Source organism: Miniopterus schreibersii (assembly GCF_964146895.1).
Source record: "Miniopterus schreibersii genome assembly, chromosome: 1".
NCBI classification, from domain to species: domain Eukaryota; kingdom Metazoa; phylum Chordata; class Mammalia; order Chiroptera; family Miniopteridae; genus Miniopterus; species Miniopterus schreibersii.
Window position 1 is genome coordinate 182,642,917 of NC_138101.1, and position 20,374 is coordinate 182,663,290.

Genomic DNA, 20,374 nt, shown 5'->3' on the forward strand with positions numbered 1-20,374 from the left:
ATTCAAGCAGCCTTAGGTAAGATGTAATTTACTGATTCTTATAACTAAAAACTCCAGAGGTAGGGAGAATGTCAGGCATGGGAGGATTCAGGAACTCAGACAGTGCTATCGGAACTTGATCTGCCTTTCCCTCCCTTAGCTTCATTCTCAGTAGACTCCTTCCCTGTGGTAGCTTCTGGCAATTTCAGGTCTAGTTTCTGGCAGCTTCTATTCCTGGTAGATCCACAAAATTTCTAGTCTTATTGGACTAACTTGGGATACTTGGCAATCTCTGATCAGCCCATTGGCCAGAGCTAGGTGTATTAATCAGGACTTTCCTAGTTGCAAGTGATAGGAAACCTAAATTCAAACTGCCTGAGGCTGGGTCACTTATCCATCCTTAAGAGCCAGTGGTAGATGAGGTCCATCAAGCAAAGCAGGGAGAAGCAGGCCAACGTCTACATAAATGGCCCCATTGATGGCCTCTCCCTCCAGCCACTTCCAGAGGCAGTAACTACGTAGAGGGGCCTGGTGGGGCAGTGTGGTAGAAGGGAGGTCCTGAAATTGTGGTCATGTAGTATTCTATATAAAATTGAAAACCATCCACATCAAATAATGGAGGAGACCTGATGGATATAACAGGGAAGTGGACGGGGCTAGAGATCCTCAAGTTACCCCTTGGTGCCACCCCTATAGCATATTTAATTTGTGGGGGAAGCAAAGGCCTAGGAGAACTGCTAAAGGCCCAGCTACATGCAAAGCAAGCCCTGGAGAGGACTTGCTCTAACCACATGCACTAATTATTAGTCCCCACATGTAGATCAGTTTAGTTTTTCAAAATCCTAGACAAAGATGCATAAAGTAACACTGTCCTCATTCAGTGTTTTCTTCCATATAAATGTCCAGTCTCATGGGGGAAACATCATAAAGTAGTTTCGTAGTACCCAGCTTGGATCTTTGTGCTGCAGTAAAGGTGTAGTTGGCCTTTCTGATGCTGAGAGTCATTATTCTCCCACAAAACGATCAAATTACTATTCATTTTTCATCGTAGGTTCTTTCAGGACCTTACTTTCTTTTTACTTACTAACTTCAATGTTTTAAGAGAGAGATCTGACTGTGAAGGTGAAAATGGTCATCAGGATGTGATTTGACTTTCCCTCCAGAAGGATTTCACTGCACTGTGGAGAAAGGAAAATAAAACCTCACCATACTTGCATTGCAGAGACATGTTCATTTGGTTTTGCTTATTTGCTCCCATCTGCCTCAAGTCTTGTTGTTTCTTTCACTCTGAACATCTGCACTCCAAGAAGGCATGAAGTTTTTCTTTCACTTCCTTTCTTCTTTGGGTGATGACCTGACATCACCGACAAGGAGGCTGACAGTCACTGAATATAAACACTGTCACCCCTATCTGGCTTCTGCAGAAAGGTAGGGAGTTGGCTGAGCCCCCAGAGGGTCTGAAAGTAGGAGATGCCAACCATGGTGCCAAGGTCTCAGGTGCCACGTGTGTGCCTCAGGTCCCTGGCCTTTATAGACTGGAGGGCACCATGGAACACACATTTCCTCTGGAGTCTCCCTTAACCGGCTACCATTCTGGGGGGTAAAAGGTGGGAGTGGAGTTGGCAATGGAAGTTGTAACAGCAAAGGCCATTTGTGGTGGGTGGAGGGCTGGGTGTGCTCTGCCCAGGAGAGGAAAGGAGAGGCCTGATGGAGTGGGACAAAAAGCCCAGGGGTGAAACAGCGCTAGCCACCAAGAAAGAGAAAGCAGAGGGCTCAGGCTGCAGCCCCAGAGATGGCAGGCCTCCTGCACTGAACTGGCTCAGGGCTTAAGGCACCTAAGGTGGCCAGTGGGCTAGTGGGTGGGAGCAGAGGCACCCATATGCCTTAATCCTCTGCTCACCCTTCTCCATGGGAAAATAAAACCGGCTTGCGAGATCACTTCCTCAGTCGTGCAGTGTCCGAGGATGAAAATGTGCTGCAGCCCTCTCTCGGTCTGGGAAAAAGCACTAAGGGCTGAGGACTATGGTTCAGCACAGGCTGCGTGCGCTTCCAGGGGCTCCCGACCCGTCCTGCCGCCGCCTCCTCATTCCTCTCCCGTCTCGGTGGCCGCCGGGCGGTGCGCGGGGGGGATGCTCTTACATAACCGCTCGCCGCGTCCTGCTTTCTCGCGCGCTCCTGAGCCGCGGGGTGGGAGCGCCGGGCAGCGCGATGGAGCCCCGGCCGGCGCTGCGGGGCCGCAGCCGCCCCTGCGGGCAGAGGAGCGCGAGGAGCGGCGGGAGGAGGGCGCGAAAGGCGGCGGGGGAGGTGAAGGTCAGTGGGTGTGAAGCGCCGGATCCACACCCCCTCCTCCCCTGTCCCCTCCTTCCCTTCCTCTCCGTCCCCCTCTGACGTCTGGAGCTGGCAGCTCGGCGGGTTCCGCATTCCCGACCCCTCCCCGTCGCCCAGGGGCCGCTATATAGCCGGGGCTGATGCAACCCGTCCCGCCGCCCGCCACAGCCTGCGGGAGGGACGCTCGGCGGCCGCGACGGGGGGCGCTGGCGGCGGCGGACGCTGCAGCAGCGGCGGGGCTGGCGCCGCGGCGGCTCCCGGGCCGGGACGGGCCTGGGCACCGGGCGGAGCTCGGCGGCCGGGCGGCAGCGGCGCTGAGTGGGCACGGCGCCTGCAGCCGGGCCCCGGCCCTGGGGACGCCGCCTCCGCCCGCGGCTTCTGCACGGTGGGTGCGTGCGCGCTTTGGGGGCGCCCGGGCCGGGCGGGGTGGGGCGCGCCGGCAGCGGGCACCTGGGACGACCGCCCCCGCGCGGGCGGAGCGCGCCGAGCCCCGGAATCCGCCGCCCCGCGGGGAGGCTCCCGCAGCCCCGGGCCCCGGAGCTGCCCCGGCGGGGGGCGCTGCAGCCCAGGCCAGTCCTGCGAAGCGCCTGGAAGCCCGTGGCTTCCCTTTGGTTCCCGCCCTGGGACGGGAGGCTCCGTCCGCTCCCGGGGCAGCCGGGGCTGTCCCTCCGTCTCCCTCCCGCGCTCTTCTCCCCTCGCGTTTGCAGAGAGGTGCTCTCCTCGGACGGCGGGGAAGGCGGGTGAGTGAGCAGAAAACTGCCCGGGGGACACGGGCCGTGGGGGTGCAGACGGAGGGTGAAAGGCCAGTGAGGTGCGGGGTACTGGTGGGGGGATGACAGCGACCTGCTGGCAAGTCGCGCCGCCCCCACCCCCTCGCAGGGAGGAAGCGTAGCTCCCTCGGGACCTGGAAGAGAGTAGTGAGAAGGCCTGGGGCTCTCCAGCCAATGAAGAGGACTTCTCTCAGGGCCATTGCCCCGGGGTTCTGGGATGGGAGGGGGCCCAGGGGGCGGCCCAGGTCCCCTTTGGGTTCTCCGGGCTCCCCAAGCTAGGTTACATAAGGAGGCAAGCCGGCTCCTGTAGGTAACCTGCCCCTCCTCTCCTGACCAGCCCAGTTTAGAAGGCTCTCTTACTATGCTCCTCCCCTCAAAGGAGGCTGAGTGATTGGGCCTAAGGCCTGGACCCCAGACCCTGGGAGGGGCCGGGAAGATGGGGAGGCCTTGGCTTTTCTGCAGTGATGGATGGGCCATACATGCGGCTGGGAATGGAGAGGCTGGTGGAAGGGAAATTAACTGACCCTTTGGGTCAGCTCCACTTGCAAGGTTGCCTGACCCTGGCCCAGTGTGCCACCCTCCCCACTGGCTTGGGGGCTTCAGGCTGCGTCCTGACTACATGTGCTCATTGCAGATGAGCCCAGGCCTGTCTCTCAAAAAGGGGCTTGCAGACTGCGGGTGTGTGTAGCCAGGTTTAAATCTTGGTGAACTCCCCTAGGGTCTTAGTTTGAGGAGCATCAGAAACTGAAGCTCTGAACCATGATGGGGTGCCTGCTTGTCCTGTAAGGCCTTGTTATGTATTATGTTCAAATATCATCTCCCCCCCGACCTCCATCCCTGAAGGTTTTTAAAAACACCTCCCATTGCTTTCATCTTTCCAGCAAATCTGGCTGCAGCTTGGATGGCTGCCTGATCTTCCTTTGCAGGTTTCTAGGGGAGAGTTTAACCAGGTATCAGGTGTGAGCATGGCTCAGATTAACCTGAGGACCAGGGGAGAGAAGCAAGGTCTATTCTCGTGCCTCTGGCTGGTTAAGGTTTTGCCTTGTTTAAAACAGGGAGGAGGGATTTCTCAAAGACTCTTCTGTTCCCCTTCTACTTTGGCTTTGGTTCAGAGCAGCAGGCAGCTCCAGAATCTTCCTGAAGAGCAGGGTGCTGTGAGATTTGAAAGGCTGCTGGAAGGCATGGGTGTGGAGGCCTCTGACTTTTCTCCTAGGTTGTTTGCAGCCACCTCTAAGGAGATGTGTTGATAAGTGGTAATGGTGTCCCCTAGGGAAGGATTTGGACCGGGATCTCCTCACCCACTCACTGCCTAGCTTTTGCAGCCATCAGCCTGTCTCCCCCACCTGTTTGCAGGCTGTGTGGGCATCTTTTCCAACCTGCAGAACCCTTGGCAGGATGAGAAGGGCTAGGCTCTCCAGGCCTTGTTTGTCGTGGGGCTGCTGGTGTTGCAATGGGCTGTCTCTCTCACCAGTGTTTCTGTTTTCAGCTCTGCTCTGGAAGAGAGGGGCCAGTGCAGACTCTAGGTTGGCCTGCTCTGTATTCATTCAGCCCCAGCTCAACTTGAGCAATCAGAGCCAGGGCTGAGGGCAAGCAGCATTCTTTTCTGCTTTTCTGCTGCAGGATGCAGTTTGCTTTTTTCCATGCGAATGAATTATGTTTGAAACTGAAATGAGAGGAAGAGAAGAATAGAGGGAGTGTGTATGAATATGTGTGTGTGCATACCTATATAGGCAGGGGGAGAGCAGCAGACACATTATTTTTCCATTTTCCTTTAATTAAGGCTCTGTGGAGGTGTGTTTGAAAACAGAGGGTCTCCTATGCCTTTGAGGAGGGTGAGAACACTGTTTTGGCTGCGTCCCGGGCCATATGCAGCGTATGGTGGCCAATGAAACTGGGCCTGGCTCTTTCTGTTGCTTGTCTTGGCAGTCGGTTCCATGGCTTGTGTTACCAGCTCTGGAACTTACGGGCTGCCAAGCTCCGTGTGCCTGTGTGTGTATGTGTGTGTGCACTCTTGTGCGTGTGTGTGGTTTGGCCTCTCGAAGCTCAGCAGAGACAAATGCCTTAGCGACCCAGGGCTGGAATTTCAGCCTGTGTTTCTTTACACTCCTTGCTGGCTGTGGGAGGCCCGGCCAGAGCCCACCGTTCTAGGGATTTTTTTAAGTCTGTTTTCTTACTGCAGCTCATGGGATTCCAGTTGTGGAGCTTCATTTCCAAAGTTTTAGCAGGCCAATGGCATTTTTTAAAAAGGGTCAAAGGATTTATCACACACTCTGTGTGTGTGACTGTGTAATGTATCATGCTGTGTCCTCCTGACGCCAAGGAACAGAGATGGGGTGAAGAGGGAAGAGGGCAGGGTTGTTGGGTGGCAGTTCTTTCCCAGCTTCATCTTGCTTCTAGATTAAGGATTCCTGGCAGAGGTGACTTAATGTGTATTTATTGAGCACCTACATCAGGCAGGAGAGACGGTGCCTACAGACAGAGCCTTGTTGAAAGGATTTCTCTGGTCTCCTGGGAAGAACCTTTCTTGGGGAGAGGTTCCAGTTTCTTCTATGGCCGGGATGCCTACGCAGGGATCATGCATGCCAATGTGCCGTAGCAGTGGCTTCTCTGGACCGCTGCCACCCCTCTTTTTCTTCTTATGAAGATCTGAGGATTGACCTCTCCTAAGCAGTGCAAGGAGAGAGTAGGTAGAAGGACACAAGAGATGCTAGCCCTCTGCTTCTGGAGGCAGGGGTGGAAACCCAGACAGTTGGTGGTGCCAGTGATCTATGCAGCTGTGTTCTGGAACGTAGGATGGAGGAGACCTTAGGAGAAACGGGAGCAAAGGGCAAGTGCCGGGTCTCGTTTCCGCACCTTTGTATACAGCCCAGACCTGGCCCCCTTTGTTTCTATTCTGCAGTAACTGACTGTATACAGGATGGTCCTGTCCCCTTAGAGTTTAGAACTGGAAAATGGGTGAGCAGAGAATCCTCTGGGGCAATCTTCTTCATGGGTGTACGAAAAGGAGATCAGTGTTAGGTGGGAACCGTACAGAAGTGACCTTGAGGGGTCATCCAGCGGTAGTGTCCTCCAGGAAGGAAGGTCCTTGTGGCTACACTGACTTCATACTCACTGGGGCAGGCGCTGTTCCAGGTACTTTCCAAGTTTTCTCTAACTTAATCCTCTCTGCAGCCGTACAGGGCAAATAACATCATTATTCCCACTTTACAGCTGAAGAAAGTGAGGCCCAGAGAGGGTAGGGAACCTGCCCAAGGTCACACAGCTCGTAAGAGGCAGCAGAGCTAGTTTTCACATTCAGACGACCTGGCTCCAAAGCTCCCACCCATACCCCGCCTCACTCTCCTACCTGTGGAGCTGGCACAGCCACCTGGAGAGGGGCTTTTGTGCTTGTCCCTGTTCTCAATCATGGCGCTTTCTCCACCCTTTTCCTCCTTGCCTTCTGGATCTCCTTGTCTTTTTGCAGCTACGTAATTTCAGATTCCAGGAGAGAGATCATCCCAGATAATTTCTTATCTCCAAGAACAGGTTTGCTGTTTAATTCTCCAAGATTCGTGAGAGTCACTACTGGCCTGGCACCTTTCTGTACTTCCTCCCCTCCCCTAACGCACGCACCTCCTCCTCCTGGGAAGCTTCCCAGGCTCGGGCTCCCAAGACCTCCCACCTGCTGTTGGTGATGCCCAGGTGTCAGCTACCTGCTCTTGACTTCCAACTGCACTAGTGCTCCTGGGGCCCGATCCTGTGAACTAACTCCCTTGCTACCGGGCCTGTCCTCGCTCACCTCCACTATTTCGAACCTTGCAGCCTTAGGCCACCTGCACTCGCTTGTGTGCCCATTCCTGGCTCCCGATGCCAGCCTAGGCCAGCTGTTTGCCTGGAGGGGAGCTAACCTTCTCAAAGAGGCCCAGGGATTTTAAAGTCTCCCTTAAACTTTTGTTTCTATGGACAGAAAGTTCATTGATGCAGATCCTAACTTTCTCTGAACCTGTCGTTTTTGGTTTTTTTTTTAATTTGTCTTCGCCATTCTAGATGAAGATGCCAGTTGTTGGGCACTTTCTAATAAAAATACCCCTTTACAAGTTTGACCCATCTAAGCAAGACTGTTATTTGTAGATACTCCAGATACACAGAATTATGATATCTTACAGATTTACATACAGTGAAACAAGAAAAGAAAATAAGAGGGTAAGACTCAAGTAGTTACCTGTACCTTTTTTTTTTCTTTCCGCTAAAATGATGTTTCATGTTAATATCTCCCAATAGGGTCCATTTTCTGGACTTGAAATATTTTCTGGCTTTTCTTTTGCTTGTACAAGGCAACACCCCAATCTGTGTGCCTGCAAGTCCCTGAGCAAGTCAGAATAGAGAGATACTGATATTGGACCTTTAGGCTCTTTCCTCATGGACCCACCTGGCCCCTGTTTCTCTCAAGCTGGCTTTTAAGGACCTGCATTGAATCACTTAAAATCTTGGGCTCAACAGCAGCGTAGGATCCACTGTGACCTCCTGCAGGTTTTCTGTCTTACTCATGCCTTGCTTGTCAGTCCCATCATGATCGGTGTATTCCCCGGTTTTTCTTCATTGGCTAGTTTCCAGGATATTCCTGGTCAGTGTCCCAAATTGCCAAAGTCTTTTTGGATTCTAGGCCTGTCTTTTGAGGCACAAGCTTCATTTGCCAATTTGGGTTTTCTGCCAGTGTATAGCGCCTGCTCTTTATTTATGCATCCCAGTTGCTAATGGAGACGTGGAGGGCGTTTATCTTCCTTTCCGACCTCCTGGGCCCTGAAGGGGAAGAAACTCTGGGTTCTTCCCCTAAAGCTTTTAGTGCCTCACTCTCCTTTTCCAACTAAATTGTTTCCGTATGGAACAAGCAGTTTGGGAGATGATTTCACCTCTTGTCATCTTTCCTGTGTCTTCCTTGAAGTGGGTAAATTCCTCCTGGCTGTTGTTGGTTCCCTGCCACTGCCCCCTCCCCTTTTTATAGATCTCTAAATTACATCAAATTGTTTTATTTTTCATATCACCAAAGTTGCCTTTCAGCCTTGGATTGTCAGCTAGCTCTTCCCAGTTAATGAGGATCCAATTATGAAAGGCAGCCGATTTACCTCCTCTATCGCCTGCCCCCGCCCCTAGAGCTCATCAGGATGACTTCTCGCTGGTGAATGTCAGCTGTTGTGGTTGTCTCCTAGGAATGGCATGTGTTAAGGACTTTGTGGTTTGTATCTGAGCAGTTAGGGGCGCCCTTGTGGGGGAAGGAAAGAAAGGGGGGATTTTTTTTGCTTCTGCAAAGGAAAGTCTGGAGCCTGATCCCCTTAGTGAGGCTTGTCATTGGGTTGGGTTCACAGGGAAGCAGGAATGGCAAGAATTTATGAGGCTGCTGCTCCCAGAGGGTGGTTACCCCTCTTGAGGGGGGGGGGTTCACAGTAGCAGATATTTTGGGATCATTTGTTAGTGTCTCATTTATACCATCTGTATGAAAATAAACAGAAGCTGTAAGCAGAGCCTATCATTCCCGGAACAGAGTGAGGTCTGGCTTCCATCTCTCAGAGATGGCTTAGGCGGGGAAGCACAGAAGCCTCTGGAGTATTTTTCTTGGGGTCTACTGTGGGAACAAATAATCTGGAGGTGGATGGTGAGCATCTAAACCTCCAGAGAGAGATCCTTACCCCACTCACTGAATTTTGCCCTGCCATGAATGTATCATTTGTTCATGCATTCATTCATTCATTTATAATTCAATAAGTGTTTGTTGATTGCTGTTTTTATGCCAGAAGTGATGCTATGCACTGGGGTCACGTGGGGCAAAACCAGCCGTGACTGCTGCTTCTCCCCCGAAATCACCCCTTCACTTGCTAAGTGGCCACGTGGCACATTTTGCCATGCAGGAATAGGTCCTTCCAGTTCAGGGAGGTTCTGGGCTTCTGGCCAAGGAGGGGATTTTGCTCTGTATTTTTGCTTTGCTCCATACCTGGGGTGTGGCTCCCCTGGCTCCTGTTAGGGGTTTGTGTTCAGCTGAAGCACCAGGCACAGAGCGTTTTCCAGCCTCCCAGTTCCTCTCCGTTTTGACTAGCTCAATTAAGCATCCTTTTTGGGGTCATTGGCTTCTTGGAGCATCAGTTCAGGTCTAGAAGAGGGGATTTTATAAGGTTTTCTCCTTTTCTGAGAAGAAATGCGAGATTCCTTTGTCAGTTTGGCTCAGGTGGCCTAAAATTACCCCCTCTGCCTGCTGAGTGTCCGTATGGATGAGTCCAGGCATGCTTTTGCCACATAGGAATGAGTTCTTACACTGGCCTTTTATTGTTTTCCCTGGAGGGGGCCTGGGGGGACGTGCAGCTCACCCACAATGGCCTCCAGCGGCCTCCTTCTGCGGCACCCTGTACACCTCTGCATTGCAGGCCCAGCTCCAGAGGGTGGAGAGCAGCTCTCTCCCTGATCCTGAACTCAAGTCCTGCTCAGGTTTAGGGGTGGTTATAGCATATTGGCCAACCTCGGGTGAGCAGTCTCAGGGGCCATTTCTATGTCTGGGCTCCCACCCAAACTGCATGGGGTTATTCAGGGAACTTCCTAAACCTGGATCTCAATGTGAGGCGAGGTGGAGGGTCCCCTGTGCAAAAGAATGGTCCTCCTGTGGGCTAGTGTCCGAGTGCCTGCTATTAGAAGTTCATCCCTTCTTCGTGAACATCTCTTGGAACCCAGGAGGGGAAACAAAAAGGGCAGGATGAGAAAGCTTCATTTCTAAAATCCAGGGACCAGGAGTCTGGCTCTGATTCTTTCCTGTTCTAGCTGTGTGACCTTGGGCAAGTCATTCAACCTTTCTGAGCTTCACCCTCCTCATGTGCAAAATGAGGATGTGGCTAGATAGGCACAGGCCCTCCTCCAGCTCTAAGACTATAACTTAATGTGAATGAGTTTCAGATCTTTTACTGAGATGGCCTGGGGGACACTGAGTACTAAGGAGAGGGAGAACAGATGTGCCTCCTCACTCATAGTAGGTGGTAAACCAATGGATGGATGGATGGATGGATGGATGGATGGATGGATGGATGGGAGCCCTGTAAGGGAAGACAAGCTTTCTGCACTGCCGTCTGTGCCTTGAAGTTAAAATTTCTTACCCATGACCTTCTCCCAGTAAAGAGAGGGAAGAAATAAGAATTCTCTTGGTGTTGACCTGTTTAATTTCTGTCTTTTATGCCTGAATCTGTTTTCCCTTGCAAACCTTCTGGGTCTAACACAGCCAGAGTATGTTTTGCTTTGAGAAGCAGGAGACCCTGGAGTATTTTTCTGGTACTGGGCTCCACTAGGAAAACACGCTAATTAATTCCATCTCCTTTGCCTCAGTCTCCTCCTCACAGATACCAGAGGCACACACTCACACATGCTCACCTTTAACGTCGATTTGCTTCATTTCATATTCAGGGTTTCTTAACAAGTATGCGGAACGGGATGTGTGATTTGAGGGGAGGCACTGTGCCAGACCAAAAATAGCTTCCTCTTAAACAGGTGCAGAGGTGCTTGAGATTCCACAGTTATAATCCATTCTCTTGGGACGCGGTATGTTGAGGTTTAAATCCCAGCTCTTCCAGTTTTAACTGTGTACAGTCCTGGGTGAGTTATCTTTCTAAGCCTCGGCTTCTTCCTCTGTGTCGTGGGCACTGACCCAGTCTTGTGGGGCTAATGGGAGGATTATGCAGTGCCAAGCACACAGCAAATGCTGAGTCAATGAACTGATGGTTGGATTGAGCATTACCTTAAGTGCCTAGGATAACCTTGATATGAATTAATGGACTAAGTTTTCCTCTATAACAAATGGGTTTAAGGGCAGAAAGAGCCACTGGGAAAGGAAGGGGTTGGTGGACACTAGTGAAAGAAAGGATGAGGTCCTGGCAAGACATGGGGGCTTAAGCCCCTCATGGCACATCTTCTGGCTGATAGCATGTGTCCTGCTCTTCTCCCACCTACTTCAGGCTGGACTGCCACTCCTCCTGCTATGATGCCTGGGCAGATCCCGGACCCTTCTGTGACTGCAGGCTCTCTGCCAGGGCTCGGCCCCCTGACTGGACTCCCCAGCTCGGCCCTGACTGCAGAGGAGCTGAAATACGCCGACATCCGCAATATTGGGGCCATGATCGCCCCCTTGCACTTCCTGGAGGTGAAACTGGGCAAGAGGCCTCAACCGGTGAAAAGTGAGGTGAGTGAGCCTTGTTCTCCCAGGCAGTATCCAAGGGCAGGATGCCTGGGCTAGAGTCCCAGGGCTAGCCCTACACCCATGTGTGACCTCGGCATTGCTGTTCAGTGTGGGGCCTGAGGACCAGTAGCATCCGTGTCACCTGGTGGCTTGTTAAAAATGCCGAATCTCAGGCTTCACCCCAGACTTTCTGAAATAGAGTCTGCATTTTAATAAGTTCCCCTAGGGAATTCATGGACATGTTAAAATTTGGGCTAGGACAGGATGCTGAACCTGGCTCTGGTTCTTTAAGGGTCAAGGGAAGAGTGATTAATAACAATAATGAATAATACTATATTGGGCTGAGCCAGAGTGGCTCAGTTGGTTGAGTGTTGTCCTATGCACTGAAAGGTTGCTGGTTCGATTCCCAGTCAGGGCACATACCTGGGTTGCAGGTTTGATTCCTAGTTGGGGAGTGTACAGAAAGCAACTGATCAATGTTTCTCTCTCTCTCTCTCTCTCTCTCTCTCTCCCCCTCTTCCTCTCTCTAAGCATGTCCTCGGGTGAGGATTAAAAAAAGTAATAATAAAAAAAATGTAATATCTTTTAAAAAAATAATAGCGATAATAATATATTGGCAATCTCTCTGGTGTGTTGGGAGGACCAGGGGAAATAATGGAACTGTGCACATGCTTTGAAAGTGTACAAAGGAATAACAATATTGGGTTATCTTTAAAAACGATCATTGGTCATGTCATTACTCTAACACCCTTGGCCCCAGGCTGCAGATGAATGTGGGAACTTGGAGGAAGGAGCTGCCAGAGCTGGGCTTGGCCTCAGCCACCCATAATCGTCTGCCTTAGATGTTTGCAGGGGACCCACACATGGAGCACTCCCTCCTCAGTCCCTTGCAGCTGCAGCTCTTATGAGCCTCACTTATAGAAGAGCAGCTTTTCCCTGGGGACTGGTGAGAAGCAGAAGTCTCCCGCACTGGTGAGCATTAGTGCTGGGAACGCCCCCAGCCCACTTTCCCAGGGCTTGCAATTTGCTCAAAGGCCTGAGGTCCCCAGGAGGGCCATTTCTTCAGAGGCCTGACAGAATAGCTGCCCACCTGGAAGGGAGGAGCCAGTGGCGGGAGGTGGAGAGGTAGCTGGGGCAGATGTGGGGGATAAGACGTGGGAAGCAGCTGAGTATCAGGTGCTTAGCAGCTCTGATGGAAAGGCGCATTCATAGGCAGAGGTGCCCCCGGATGGGGGCTCGTGCTTTAGGACAGAGCTCGGAGGGCTGGACATTCTGAAGAGAAGGGCTCTTGAGTGGAGAAGGGTGTCTGCGCTGGCAGGGAAGAGTTGGGTAAATTATGCAGCTACTGCTTGCCCTCGCTTTCCCCAGGAATACCGTAAAAACTGCAAAGGGCTGCTGGGGGCCTGGCCCGGGGTGGCAAACTGGCCATTCGCATCCTGGATCTGGCTCTCAGATGTGTTTTGCTTGGCCTGCACAGTGTTTTAAAAGAAACTTGAACCAACACTTCACTTAAAAAGTTGGATTTTAATCTTTGATTTAAAAATTGGAAGATCTGGTCACACCGTGCCCTGTTCTGGCATGGCAACCGCTACACAGAATGCAGAGACCCCCTTCATTTCTTTCCTCTTTCCAATTTGCCACAGGCCCCCACACATCCCTGTTATTACTGATTTTTCTTACATTGTTGGTTTTGCTTTTGTTACCACCAGTTACCTTCATGTACCTTAACTGCTTGGTCCTTACTGTAGACATTTGTACTTGAGACACCTGGATTAGGTGCATTGTAGATGGCCACTAAAGACTGTTGATTTCAAGATGAGACTTGATGGTAATTACAGTCTTATGAATTGATTTTGTAGATCAATGTGCTGTTGATAGCACTTCCTGGCTTGTTTAGAATTCTGTTTTCTTTTTGGAGGGCCCTTGCCTTTGGTCCTTTGCTATTTCAAAGCCCATATCTTGAAAGCAAATGTTTCTTGGCTCTTCCACAGTATAATTGCCCGTTAAAACCAGAACCTGAGCAGTGTCATTGGCTGCTGAGGCTTCAGCGTTGGTGAAAAGCCTTAGTCAAGAGCTGGTCCACCAAAGATTTGCCTGGCAGGTGGAGTTACCACCTCTCCCCTCCGCAAAAGGTGCTGGAGGAGCCTTCTTTTGGGGGTGGGGGGGGAGGCCTTTATTTGGGTTGTGTATTTTTACATTTCACAGCCTCCCCCAAATCAGCAGCATATGCCCTGTACCTGACAGTGACATGCTGTCTTCACAGGCACCCACAAACATGCCATCCGGGCTGTGAAGATAACCAGCCGTTGCTGGGGCGTATTTGCATGTCCTCTCCCTCCCATCAGGCTGTAGCATCATGGGGGCGAAGGAGACTGTGCTGGCATGAACTAAGGTCAGCCCTGCCCTGGGAACTGACCTCCAGATGCTTCCTAGGTCAGACTGTAGGTGGGTGGGTGGTTTAGTTGGGGGGCTCATTCTTAGAGCAACTGAAAAATAAAGCAGGTAGGGAGAGAAACTTGTCGTTGCAGAACCTTATGTCCCAAAGATTTATTTGCATATGGCAAACTGCCCTTGGTGGATTTTCACACCGGCATTTTAGATCAGTAAAGTTCCTTGAGTTATAAAAGACCCTAGGTCACACTTGTTAAGCATTGAATATGTACCAGGCCCTGTGCTAAGTGTTTAACATGCCTGATCTCGTTTATTCCTTACCTGATCCTGGCGACTGGGTTTTTCCCATGTTAGGGAAGAGGAATCCTCAGTCCAGGAAGGAGGAGGTCAAGTCACTCAGGCTCACAGCACTGGAAGGTGGCAGAGTTGGAGCCTGGGGTGATGACAAGGCTGCTGCTGAAATTGCCATGTCTCAGTTGTACTGAGCCAAGCACCAGGCACCATACTGGACACACTTTGTGAAATATCTCATTGAACTTGCACAAGAACCCTTGGGAATAATTATTGTTACTATTGTTATTGTTATGCCCACATGATGGATGAGGTTAACAAGGCTTGGAGAGGACCAAGGTCATGCAGCTGGGACGCTAACGTTAGAGCCAAAGCTTTATTCAACCTTATGCTGTGGCTGCCTCTCTATCACGCTGAGGAAGGGGACGGGGTGGAATGAACTCGGCCCCAGAACATTGGATCATTTTGATGACATGGCCCGATTAGCACTGAGCTTACAGTTCTGTGGCCGCATGGTCTCCCAGGCCTGGAGAGAGTGGGCTGAGCTGCTGTGCAGGCAGCCCTGTCCGAGCAGGCTCTTGGACTGTCCACCTTGCACAGGCCTGTGGTCTTTTAGGCCATGTGCAAATATGTGAAGCAATCTGGTAAAAGAAAACTGGAGGAATTAAGTTAAATGATAGGTGCTTTGTGTTGATGTTGTTATTATGTGGTTGACACATAATGCTAAACTGTTTTGGTGCCAACTGCTTGCCTGCAGTTCAGTTGTCCAACAGATATTTGCTAAGCACCTACTATGTGCCAGATACTGGGAACTGAACCATTAACAAAATAGACAAGCTCCCCCCACTCTTTCTCTTGGAATTGTATATTGCAGTGGAGGCATCCAGAAATAAAAATAAGCAAATTAATATGCAATATAAAAGGTCAGGTAGTAGTCAGTATTGTGAAGAAATATTAAGCAGACCAAGTGGATGGTGAGTGGCCAGACTGCTGATTTTGATGGCTGGCTAGGACCTGGGGATGTCATGGGTTATGGGCTTTTTAGAGCCCATGCTTCTTTCTTGCCTTCTTTCCTTTCCAATAGTCCTTCTGAAGACACCTTTGCTCTCTGGCTTTCTCTCGAGCTTTTCTTCCTACATTTTTTATTCTGTAGCCTATTCCAGCTGGATTCCTCAACCAGCCCCTATTGGCCTGAGGATTTTGGTCCTTCCTGGGTCATCTATGAGTGAGTGGGCTGCTGTGGCTGCAGGGGCCACACTCTGCCTCTGGGCCTGGAATGAATTTTCAGTGTGTCTGGGGGCGGGGGGAGGAAGGTCAGAAGCTCCATGCTTACACACACACATATAAACCAGGCACTTACTTAACCACCTTTAGGGACCCCTCACCCTCTATGTCCCTGCACGGCTCTACAGGGGACTCAAGTTCAAGGGAAGTTGGACTAGATGACCTTTTAGGAAAGAGGCTGCAAACTGTCATTCCATGGGCAGGAGTCAGCCTACAGATGAATCTTGTCTGGCCCTCAAAGTGTTTTTTTTTCTTCCTTTTTTCGTTTTTTTTTTTTTTTTCAAATTGAATGGAGTTGCTATATTTAAAAGCCAGGAAATGTGAACTTTCTGGCTTCTTTTTAAAAACCAGAATATCTGGCCACTCTAGGCCCACACCCTTATATGTAATGAAAGCTACAGCTGAGTAGCAGATGCTCACTGTATTAGCATGCAACCTTTAGTTTACCACAGGCCCCACTACTCCCTGTTGCCTTATACACAGCCTACTTCACACCGTGTCACCAGCCTGCTTTCGAGTTTGTGTCCTGTATTTAGGTCCCAAGAACAGGGACTGGATGTTACATTTCTTTTTACTTCCACCGACCTGTGCACAGTGCCTTGCATAGATTGTATGTTTGGTATATGCTTGTTGTTTTCAACATTAATCACCCATGTCAACTTTGTAAGTTACCTAAACTTTCTCTACCATGATTTCTGTATCTTTCCATTCTTACCTCCAAGCATTGTCTGTTTGTTTTTCTGTTTCTGAACTTCAGTGACTTCAGGCAGGAAAGAAGAATACAATGAAAATCAGGCCAACCATTCCCACACTTGGCCGATCCATCAAAACAGCTTGGGAAACTTCTTATAAATACAGATTTCCAGACCCCGCCCGGGCCCATGGACTCAGAATGTCTGAGGCAGAGCCCAGGGAATCTGTATGTGTAGTAGGCTCAGGGATGACCTTGTTTATTACCTGTCTCCTCAGGCTCTTCTAATCCATGTCAGGGAGCATTCCGAGGGCTTCTCCTTGAGGAGTCTGTGTGGGCATTCCACCATGGACGGCTTTTCTAGCACCTATTCCCCGCGGGGACTGGATCCAGGTCCTCGCCATCTTCAGAGCATGAGGCTGAGACTTATCTGTTTATGGATTTTGATCTGGTTATTTTCCAACTCCTCCAGGAACCCTGAAGGACATTTAGAAAGTTTCCCCCTTTGAATGAAATGTGAATTTGAATCTGTGGACTCTAGGGTGGCCTTGGAAGGTGGGCTCACTCTCAGCCACAGGTGGTTTGTTCCACAAAAAAGACCAAATGTTCACCATGTTTAGCCTGAGCATAAAAAATTGCCCCCAGGCAGCTGATGTGCTGGGTAAATGTTGGTGTAAGAATGCTTGTGTTTTTAGTGATTTAAAACACAAAGGCAGCCCACTGACATTTTTTAGCAAGCCTTGCATGATTGGTTTTTAATTTGTGGCTCTTTGGAGTAGCATTGGCCTTCTTCCCCCTGACTCAGACGCTTTTTCTGTCTCATACTTGTTTGGCAGAGAGATCCAATCTGTCCCTTTCTTGGAACAGAATCTCCTGACTCGTCTTTGAAATCCTGAATTTCCACTTTAATTCTGTCACTTTGTTAGCACATTTAAAAAAGCTGTTAGCTTTTCTTCCCTCTTTGATAGCTGAATTTGAGGGAGAGTGAGTGATAGCTCAGAGCAGCTATGACTGGTTAACATTGCCCTCTGTGGTATTGAGTCTGATTTGATACCATGCCCAGAGCATTTACGGGGCCTCTGAAGCTCTTATTTAACATCAGAGGTTGGGCGTACCTGCTGTCATCCTAACACGGGTCACCTTGGAGAGGTGATGGTGGGGATATGGCTGGACATGCATGTTCTTAGCAGAAATCGAATACCTCTGAAAAGTTCAGGGAGTCCCTGCAGCCTTCTTAGATTATCTGTCTTAAGATGGGAATAATATTAGTACCTACCTCTCTCAGTGTGCTTGTCACGATCAAATGAACTCATGCAGGTAAAGGGCTTCGCATAATGCCCGGCACTCACTGAGATGCACAAAAGTTTAAGATCTGATTATAATCATGATTGACTTTTCAGACGTGTCAGTTACGCAAATTAGTTTTATAATTTATTCAAAACGGTTACTTGGGCTTTCATTTCCCTGAGGGCGTTTTGTCCTTGGAGGTGGTGAGTGCCCTGAGTGTTTGCAGGGGCCCAGGTGTCATGGGAGCAGGACACCATTCTGGTTTCCTAACCAGAGGGGCTGATTTGGGGGCCTGTGAAGAGCTCTGGGCTTGGTTGCAGCTTCTGGGTTCAAAGTCTGGCTCCTTTTGCTCACTCCTTGTGTGACCTTGGAAAAGTCAGCTGGTCTTACTAAGCATCTGTTTTTCCATCTATAACAGGAGGAAACGAAATCTCATAGAGTTTCATGGTGAAGATTAAGTGAGGTACTGTGTGTAAAGATGACCTTGACTACAGCGCGTGTGTGTAAATTACTTAATTAAGACTGAGTCCGTTTGCAGTGAATGACACTACAAATTCTGACAGCATTGGCCTTTCCAGTGTGTTGTACCTGTGACCTGGGTTTCAGGAAAGCGAGCAGACTTTCCTGTTTCTGGTTGTTTATGCAGTTTAGATACAGCCCGAGTTGTCGTTTCCATCACAAACTGTAAATGAGAAGGCCCTTCAACCCTCTGGTTTTCCCTAAGCTGCCTTGTGTGACCCCTTATCTTGTTTCCCATGGTGCTAAGGTCACTGCTGGATTTCCATGACCCATCAATTTTTTAACAGCCCTGCAAATTGGCCTTTCCTGTCAATGCTGGTCATCTTACTTTGGCATCTCCAGATTCACTGTCAGCATGGACTTAGAGTTGGGAAACTGAGTCCTCTCACAGGTGACCTCCTCTGGCTGAACAGCTCTGGAGTCAGCCAAGTCTCTTTCCCCTCTTCTGTGCCCAAAAGACACAGGACAACTTGGCCTGAGGATCGAGCTTAGTGATTAGGGAGGACACGTGGGCAGATTCGGGCAGGCTGCAGAGGTGCTGGGAGTGAGGTCAGGGGCCTCCTCTGGGTTTAGCGACCCCTTGAGGCTGCTCACATCCTGCCCTACCCTGGGACTCATTGACTGTGCTCTGGTCTGTGGCTGGGTTCCCTTTACTAGGAATAGTGCATGTGCATGTTCTGGGTGACAAGCTCCTCCAGGGTTTGCCTCCATAGCCCTTCCCCATTTCCTCTCACAACCACCACCAATAACCAACCTTGGCTCTTTGGAAGCAATGCAGCAGTGCAGGACTGCTGCATTGGAACAGTTTAGCTCTGGAGAGGTTACAAGATGTTTGAGCTTCAGTTTTCTCCGTTATAAAACTGGGAAGGAGAGATAGACCCCTATCTGACAACACACACAAATTAACCCCAAATGGATCAAAGACCTAATGTAAAAGCTAAAACTGCAAAACTCTTAGAAGAAAACAGCAATAAATCTTTGTGACCTTGGATTAGATATGACACCAAAAACACAAGCAACAAAATAAAAAATAGATAAATTGGACATCATCATAATTAAAAACTCTGTGCTTTAAAGGACACGAAGTAGCCCTGGCCAGTGTGGCTCCGTTGGATGGAGCGTCTTCCCATACACCGGAAGGTAGCAGGTTTGAATCCTGATCTGGGCACATGTGGGATATGTTTCTCTCTCACAGTGATATTTCTCTCTCCTTCCCCCACTTCATCTCTAAAATCAATTTAAAAAATCAAAATAAAAAAATAAAGGACACAAAGTAAAAAGTCCACAGAATGAGAGAACATTTTTGAAAATTATAGATTTGATAAGAACTTATATCTAGAATATGTAGAGAACTATTACAACTCAATAATAGAAAGACAAATAATCCAATTTAAAGATGGGCAAAGTATTTGAATGCACATTTCTCCAAAGAAGATACGTGAATGTCTAATAAACACCCAAAGAGATGCTCAACATTAGCCATCAAAGAAATACAAATCAAAACCACAAGGAGATACCACTTCACACCCACAAGGATGGCTATAATAAAAAAAGACAGATAACCACAAGTGTTGGTGAGGATGGGGAGAAGTGGTAATCCTCAGAAACTGCTGGCAGGAGTGTAGAACTGTGCAACCACTTTGGGAAATGGTCTGGCAGCTCCTCAAAAGGCTAAACATAAACCCACACTATATGACAGCAGTTTCACTCCTTAGGTATACAGCCAATAGAAAGGAGAACATGCTCACACAAAAACTTGTACATGAATGTCCACAGCTGTGTTACTCATAATATCTCAACAACCCAAATGTCCATCGAATGACGGATGGATAGATAAAATATGACATATCCATACAATGGGATATTATTTGATCATAAAAAGGAATAAAGCACTGATCCACGCTGCAACATGCATGAACCTTGAAAACATTATGTTAAGTGGAAGAAGCCAGTCACAAAGGAACATGTATTGCAGGGTTCCATTGAATTGAAATGTCCAGAATAGGCAAATCCATAGAGACAGAAAAGAAAACCACTTCCATGGTGTCTAGGGCTGGGGGAGATGGGAGATGTTATGTGTGTGTGGAGGGTGACAGCTAAGAGGTATGGGGTGTCTTTTGGAGGTGATGGAAATATTCTAAAAATGATTGCGGTGATAGTTGCAACTTTGTGAATGTACTACAAGCTGTTGAACTTGCTGTTGAACAAGCTGTTGTACTACAAGCTGTTGCCCACTTGGAGTGGGCCAATTGTATGGTATGTGGTATCTCAGTAAAGCTATTTTAAAAACTGGGAAGCAGGGTATCTACCTCAGAGGTGTGGGGAGGATTAACGGGGATAATGTATGTAAATCACCCAGTGCCTGTCGGTGCTCCAGAATTAGTAGCTGTGGTTAGTAGACCCCTTTCCAGCCAGCAGCAGGGGGAAGGTCAGGATCTGGTTAGGGCCATTTCCTCCTCTTTCATGTTTATTTCTAGTGGCCATCTAGAAGCAATGAGAGCAACTGGGCAGGATTTTGTATGGAACTCAGGAGGAAATGTGGAGTAATCCTGGCTACTCATTAGAGTCTCCTGGAGAGTGTTTGAAAAAATACTGACCTGTACCCCAGAGATTCTAATTCACTTGCCTGGGTGGGGCTGGCAGGTGGGTCTA

The 20,374-nt window shown here is 49.5% G+C and overlaps 1 protein-coding gene across 3 annotated transcripts in view; it reads left to right on the forward strand.

Moving 5' to 3' along the window:
• The first annotated feature begins 2,182 nt into the window (after positions 1-2,182).
• Positions 2,183-20,374, forward strand: part of JDP2 (Jun dimerization protein 2) — a 38,833-nt gene continuing 20,641 nt past the window's right edge. The window contains exons 1-2 of one of the 3 annotated variants that reach the window (XM_081145122.1): positions 2,183-2,289; positions 11,039-11,262. In XM_081145122.1, the coding sequence (XP_081001248.1) occupies positions 11,062-11,262 (201 nt within the window). In that variant the 5' untranslated portion in view covers positions 2,183-2,289; positions 11,039-11,061. Of the gene's footprint in view, positions 2,290-2,447; positions 2,693-2,815; positions 3,048-11,038; positions 11,263-20,374 lie in introns of those variants that run through there. The other 2 variants (XM_081145120.1, XM_081145121.1) reach the window with 2 other exon arrangements.